General features: G+C 55.4%; 1 protein-coding gene across 1 annotated transcript; it reads left to right on the top strand.

Annotated features, from left to right (window-relative positions):
• The first annotated feature begins 6 nt into the window (after positions 1 to 6).
• Positions 7 to 5,073, top strand: LOC114616260 (transient receptor potential cation channel subfamily V member 4-like). The gene is made up of 4 exons (XM_028761761.1): positions 7 to 318; positions 2,858 to 2,985; positions 3,855 to 3,976; positions 4,431 to 5,073. Exons 1-4 carry the CDS (start codon positions 34 to 36, stop codon positions 4,586 to 4,588), a joined length of 693 nt encoding a protein of 230 aa, XP_028617594.1. The 5' UTR covers positions 7 to 33; the 3' UTR covers positions 4,589 to 5,073.
• The last annotated feature ends 1,254 nt before the right edge of the window (positions 5,074 to 6,327 follow it).

Genomic DNA, 6,327 nt, shown 5'->3' with positions numbered 1-6,327 from the left:
GCCCTGGTCACCCTCCTGAATCCATGCACCAACATGAAGGTCTGTGACGAGGACCAGAACAACTGCACGGTGCCCACGTATCCCTCGTGCCGCGACAGCGAGACCTTCAGCGCCTTCCTCCTGGACCTCTTCAAGCTCACCATCGGCATGGGTGACCTGGAGATGCTGAGCAGCGCCAAGTACCCCGTGGTCTTCATTCTCCTGCTGGTCACCTACATCATCCTGACCTTCGTGCTCCTGCTAAACATGCTCATCGCCCTCATGGGGGAGACCGTGGGCCAGGTGTCGAAGGAGAGCAAGCACATCTGGAAGCTGCAGGTGAGGCCGCCGCCTGTGTCTTAGAATCGCTTCATCCATCCGTCCTCCTCCTCGCGCCGTCCCCTCCCTTCTCCTCTAATACCCCTCCTCCCTCTCCCTTCCGTTTAGTTCCTTCCATTTCAGCTGTGGCGTTGCTCAGGGGACCCGGCTGGCTCCCTTCAGCATAATCTCATGGCCTCTGTCAGCACTGCGCATGCTCAAACTCAGCTGTCAGCACTGAGCATGCTCAGAGAGTCCACTTATGTTTTCACGTCACCGTCACATGAATCCCTAAAATAGGTTGGTTTATTAAAAATAAAGATTCTGGACAGTGGTGGCACATACCTTTGATCCCAGCACTTGGGAGGCAGAGGCAGGCAGATTTCTGAGTTCGAGGCCAGCCTGGTCTACAGAGTGAGTTCCAGGACAGCCAGGGCTACACAGAGAAACTCTGTCTTAGGGTTTTACTGCTGTGAAGAGATACCATGACCAAGGCAAGTCTTAGGAAGAACAACATTTAATTGGGGCTGGCTTACAGGTTCGGAGGTTCAGTCCATTATCATCAAAGCAGGAACATGGCAGCATCCAGGCAGGCATGGTGCAGGAGGAGCTGAGAGTTCTACATCTTCATCTGAAGGCTGCTAGGAGAAGACTGACTTCCAGGCAGCTAGGGTGAGGGTCTTAAAGCCCACGCCCACAATGACACACCCACTCCAACAAGGCCACACCTCCAAATAGTGCCACTCCCTAGCCCAAGCATATACAAACCAAACCCTGTCTCCAAAAAGAAGAAGAGAAGGAGGAGGAGGAGGAGGAGGAGGAGGAGGAGGAGGAGGAGGAGGAGGAGAAGCAGCAGCTGCTGCTTCATTTGGTTCATAGCTTTGGGGGCTGGGAAGTTCAAGTATGGCGCTGTATCTGCTGAGAGCCTCCTTGCTTCATCCCGCCATGGTGGAGGGCCATGAGGCAGAGCAGGACGCTCCACCACAGGCCTCATCTAACCTCAACCTTGACTGCACTGAATGCCCCACACTTCAAACCCCATCAACACAGGAACTCAGGAACTTTTAGGGGTGCATTCAAACCACAGTAGGCAGCAGGGGCGTTTTAATGGGTTTTGCGCCGAGCCGATGCCCCATCTTGATTCAGAATGAGACTAGGGACTGGAGAGTTAGCTCACAGAGTGAAGCGCTTGACGCGCAACAAGCGAAAGGACCTGAGTTCGGATCCCCCGAACCATTTTGGAAAGCTCTCAAACCATTTGTGGGAGTTCAGGTCTCTATATAATCTTTATACTCCTGGCTTCTATGGCAGGATGGGAGGCTGGGACAGGAGAATCCTGAAGGCAGACCGGCTAGCCTGGTGTACAGACAGCACAGGAGACCCTGTCTCAAACAAGCTGGAAGACGATGGAGCGCTAGGTTTAAAACAGCCAAGTGTGTCTGCGGCGCCCCCTAGTGGCGGTCTCAGTATTCTCCTGTGGGTGGGTTTGATCTGCTCCGTGAAGTTCATTGCTGCCCCACCACTCAGGGATGGAGTAGCCTGTGGCTGGCAAGCTGCTCCCCTAAAGGGGGTTCTTTGAGATTCTGGGAAACAGACTCCAGGGCCGTGTGCATCCGCACATCTGGAAATTCACGGTGCACGTCAAACCCAAGGTCACCCCCACCCTCTGGTCTGCACATAGCTTTCACACGTTGTATTTCTCTGGGCCTCAGTCTCCCCAGACCACCCTATTTTCAAATTTTTAGTGTAAAAAAATGGAGGGACCTTCCCCCACCCCTTTTAAATCCCAGCTCGTAGCCTTTCTGCGGACGGCAATGGGACAGGTTTATAGAGGTTATTCTAGGCATGAGGCTCTTGAGGCCAGGCCCACCTAAGAACCGTTGTTTAAAGACCACGGTAGTGGGCTGGAGGGATGGCTCAGTGGTTAAGAGCACTGCCTAGGCTGGCAGTGGTGGCGCTCGCGCCTTTAATCCCAGCACTTGGGAGGCAGAGGCAGGCGGATTTCTGAGTTCGAGGCCAGCCTGGTCTACAGAGTGAGTTCCAGGACAGCCAGGGCTATATAGAGAAACCCTGTCTCGGGGGAAAAAAATAAAAATAAAAAAGCACTGGCTGCTCTTCTTTTTTTTTTCTTAAAGATTTATTTATTTATTATATATGAATACACTGTAGCTGTCTTCAGACACACCAGAAGAGGGCATCAGATCTCATTACAGATGGTTGTGAGCCACCATGTGGTTGCTGGGATTTGAACTCAGGACCTCTGGAAGCGCAGTCAGTGCTCTTAACCACTGAGCCATCTCTCCAGCCCCTGACTGCTCTTCTTGAGTTCAATTCCCAGCAACCACATGGTGGCTCACAGCCATCTGTAATGAGATCTGGTGCCCCCTTCTGGTCTGCGGGTGTACAAGCAGAGTTTGAGGCTAGCTTGGGCTACATGAGACCCTGTCTTAACGGGATGGGGGGTGTGGGGGTGCTGAGTTTATTTGGCCCGTGGTTGTTGAGAACCAGGTGCCTGCTGGGTAAATTTAGCACCTGTGATTCTCTCCCCCATCCCCGGCAGTGGGCCACCACCATCCTGGACATCGAGCGTTCCTTCCCCGTGTTCCTGAGGAAGGCCTTCCGCTCCGGAGAGATGGTGACCGTGGGCAAGAGCTCGGATGGCACTCCAGACCGCAGGTGGTGCTTCAGGTGAGATCCGGAGGGACGGGCTCCAGGGAGGACAAGCTCCTGTCCTGTGCGTCTGAGTTTCGAACCCAGCGCAAGCCTGCCTAGAGTGTGAGCTGGGCACAATGACTTGGAAGCTGTCATCTATACATGCTGGGAGGTGTTGATGCCTGGGGGCTCCATGGCCCCTCAGTGAGGCTGACGGAGGTGAAGCACGCTCGTCTCAATGCATCACCCTCTGACTGCCCCCTATGGGCGAGGTTAGGTACTGCGGTTGAAATGAGAAGAGAGAGGCACCCCCACTGGATACTGTTTCCAGTGTCGTAACCTTCAGAAAAACGCAGACCCTGGGCTCCTCATCAGTAAGATGGTAACAGTAAATGCGTCTCCCTTGCTCAGTGCAATATGCTCATCAAATAGAAGTTGTACAGAAAAGAACAAAAAACAACGTTGAAACTGCACAAATCTTTCCCACGAGACCGTCACCAGACTTTACCAATGTCCTAGTAAAAAGGGGAAACGTTGTCAAAGACTGTATCCATCAAGGAATGGCTAGACAGACTGTGGTATATCCATACGATGGAATATTATTTGGCCGTTAAAAAGAATAAAGTTCTTATCCCTGCCACAGGGTGGATGGACCTTAAAAATACGCTAAATGAAAGAAGCCAGCCGTGAAAGGTCACATGGCTTATGATTCCATTGATAGAAAATGGTTGGAACAAGCGAACCTGGGAAACAGCAGTGGAGATGGAGGGGAGATCTAGTTGTGTGAGGAGGGCATGCTGGGAAATGCTGACTCAGAGAGATGACCTGGGGATGGGGCGGGAAGCAGTGTGGTAGCCCCCCCCCCAAAAAAAAAAAACCCAAACAACTCTGCTTCTCTCTGCCAGGGTGGACGAGGTGAACTGGTCTCATTGGAACCAGAACTTGGGTATCATTAACGAGGACCCCGGCAAGAATGAGACCTACCAGTACTATGGCTTCTCGCACACCGTGGGGCGCCTCCGTAGGGGTGAGCGTGGCACTGAGAGCGGGAGACGAGGTGGTAGGCGGGCTGTTCTTCTGAGCTGTTCTGTCCAGGGAGCGGAGGGTGGGCGGGGCTGCCGGTGAGGTCCCCCGCTGCACCGGGCAGGTTCCACCTCAGCCCTCCCTGTTCCGAGGAGAGATTCTGGGCAGCCCTGTGGGGGAGAGGTCCTTTCTGTTTTTATTATTATTTTTTAACTAAGCCTTAATCACAAGAGGCGTGGAGGTAAACGGCCCCCAGGGGGTTGTGACAGCTTCGATCTCTCTTCCTCCCTGTGTGAGCCTGGGCGGGCATCTTGACTTCTCTGAATCCCTTCTCACCTCCGTAAAACGCGCCTATTACCCTCCTAATACTCCTCTCAGTGCCCAGGACACAGTGGCGCTCAATGCTCGCACGGTCCGCTCACCCTCTCCCTCCCGCCCGCCCTGTATTCACTGTCCAGATCGCTGGTCCTCGGTGGTGCCCCGCGTGGTGGAGCTGAACAAGAACTCGAGCGCAGATGAAGTGGTGGTGCCCCTGGATAACCTAGGGAACCCCAACTGTGACGGCCACCAGCAGGGTTATGCTCCCAAGTGGAGGACGGAGGACGCTCCGCTCTAGGAGCCCTGCCAGGGCTGGGGCAGATAGCCCAGGTTGGCCCTGGCTACACTTACATTTCAGCATTTGTCCCGTGTCTTCCCACACACACATGGGACCTCGGAGGTGAGGGCCTCTGTGAAGACTCTGGGGAGGCCCCAGGACCCTCTGGTCCCCGCCAAGACTTTTGCTCTCAGCTCTACTCCCCTCCACAAGAGGGACGGGGCTCCTGGCTACCTGTCTCACTCCCATGGAGTCGCCTAAGCCAGCTCAGGGCCCCTCCACGCACAGGGCTCAGGCCCCTATCTCTCTTGTGTATTATTTATTGCTCTCCTCAGGAAAATGGCATGGCGGGGGTCCACCCGCAGCTGGAACCTGGCCAGGGGACGCTGCAGCCCCGACCCACTGCGGATCTGACCCGCTGCAGCCCTGGCTAGCGTGGGTTTTCTGGACTTTGTAGAGATCGGGGGCCGCTGGTGCTCAATAAACGTTGGTTTATTCTTGGTGGACACAGTGGGGGGGTGAGGTCAGAAGTGGGGAGAGAGTAGCGGGCACAAGGCACCAAAGGGTGTGGGACAACTGCGCGACTCTGTGGTTGAGAATAGGCACCAGAGGGGAAGGCTGGTGGTGGGCGTGGTCACGGTGAAAGTGATGAGGTGGTGGGCGTGGTCACGGTGAAATGAGCAGAACTGATGGGGCAGAGGGTGGGATGCTGGTGATGATGGTGTTTCAGAGGTGGGTAGGGATGGAGAAGTGCTGTGGGAGGCAGGGATGAGGGAGGAGTGTGACTCCCTGGGGAGTCACAGTGCTGGTCAGGGAGGGGGGACACTGATAGGCATGGTGATCCTGGTGACGGAGAAGCATTGGGCGGTGCTGGTGGGACACTCTGCTCTCCTGGCACAAGGAGAGGTCCCCACACACCTGCAGCCTGTCTACAGAGGAGTCCCTAGCTGGCCGGTGTCCCCTGTGACCTCCCTGGCTCAGGCGAGTGGCTCCCATCCTCCCCGAAGCAGCCGCAGGGAGCACTGATGTCTGGCGAGGCAGCTGCAGTGGACAGAGTCCAGGACCCACAGGGACCAACTTTCCCCGTCTTCCTAGCCGTTGGCCATGGCTGGAGAGTGACGTGTGGTCTCTTACCCTCCTGAGCCTCTCTGTCCTTATTTGTCAGAAAGACAAAGATGATGGCCAGTGTACCACTGTGTGGGGAGGAAGCCACGCCTTCACCATCCTTCCCGAGGACCAGCTCCCCCTCTGCCTGTGGGCGCCCTGGGTTCTCTTACAGCTGGTCCGCGAGAAGCAGCCAAAGGGCTATCTGCTTAAGGGCTCTCAGCAGGAGTCCCAGAAACCATTGCAGTCACTTTGGGTGTCATGTCAGGGCTGAGGCCATCTTGTGACCAGGAGGCAGGGTGACCAGCTGGGCTGAAGCTCCCCAGAACCACAGGGCAGCAGCTGGAAGCCAGGGGTCTCTCTCTTGGGCTGGACATTGGGACAGAAGCAGCTGGGGCAGGTGAGGACCTGAGTGTGGGGGGAGGGAGGAGCAGGGTGGGGGGACAGGACAGGACAGGACTGACAGCTCACTGTCATCCTTCCTTGACTCTGGCTGACATGGAAACACCTGCATACTTAAGTCCAGGCTCTGGGCTTGCTCTTTGAGTGATCAGAAGACAAGATGGCTCCTGGCTATTCCTGGAAGGTAGGTACTGGAGACACAGGGAGGGCCCTGTCTATCTTGAGTGCCCCTCCCATTTGGAACACTGAAGAAC

The sequence above is a fragment of the Grammomys surdaster genome, unplaced genomic scaffold, assembly GCF_004785775.1.
Source record: "Grammomys surdaster isolate TR1022 unplaced genomic scaffold, NIH_TR_1.0 313562, whole genome shotgun sequence".
Classification (NCBI taxonomy): domain Eukaryota; kingdom Metazoa; phylum Chordata; class Mammalia; order Rodentia; family Muridae; genus Grammomys; species Grammomys surdaster.
This window is presented reverse-complemented; position numbering and strand designations above follow the sequence as displayed.

Excerpts from the sequence above, each read along its gene's own strand:
- LOC114616260 (XM_028761761.1), top strand. The coding sequence starts at position 34 with ATGAAGGTCTGTGACGAGGACCAGAACAACTGCACGGTGCCCACGTAT. Across the intron at positions 319-2,857 it reads AGCACATCTGGAAGCTGCAG|TGGGCCACCACCATCCTGGA; the intron begins GTGAGGCCGCCG and ends CATCCCCGGCAG. Across the intron at positions 2,986-3,854 it reads GACCGCAGGTGGTGCTTCAG|GGTGGACGAGGTGAACTGGT; the intron begins GTGAGATCCGGA and ends TCTCTCTGCCAG.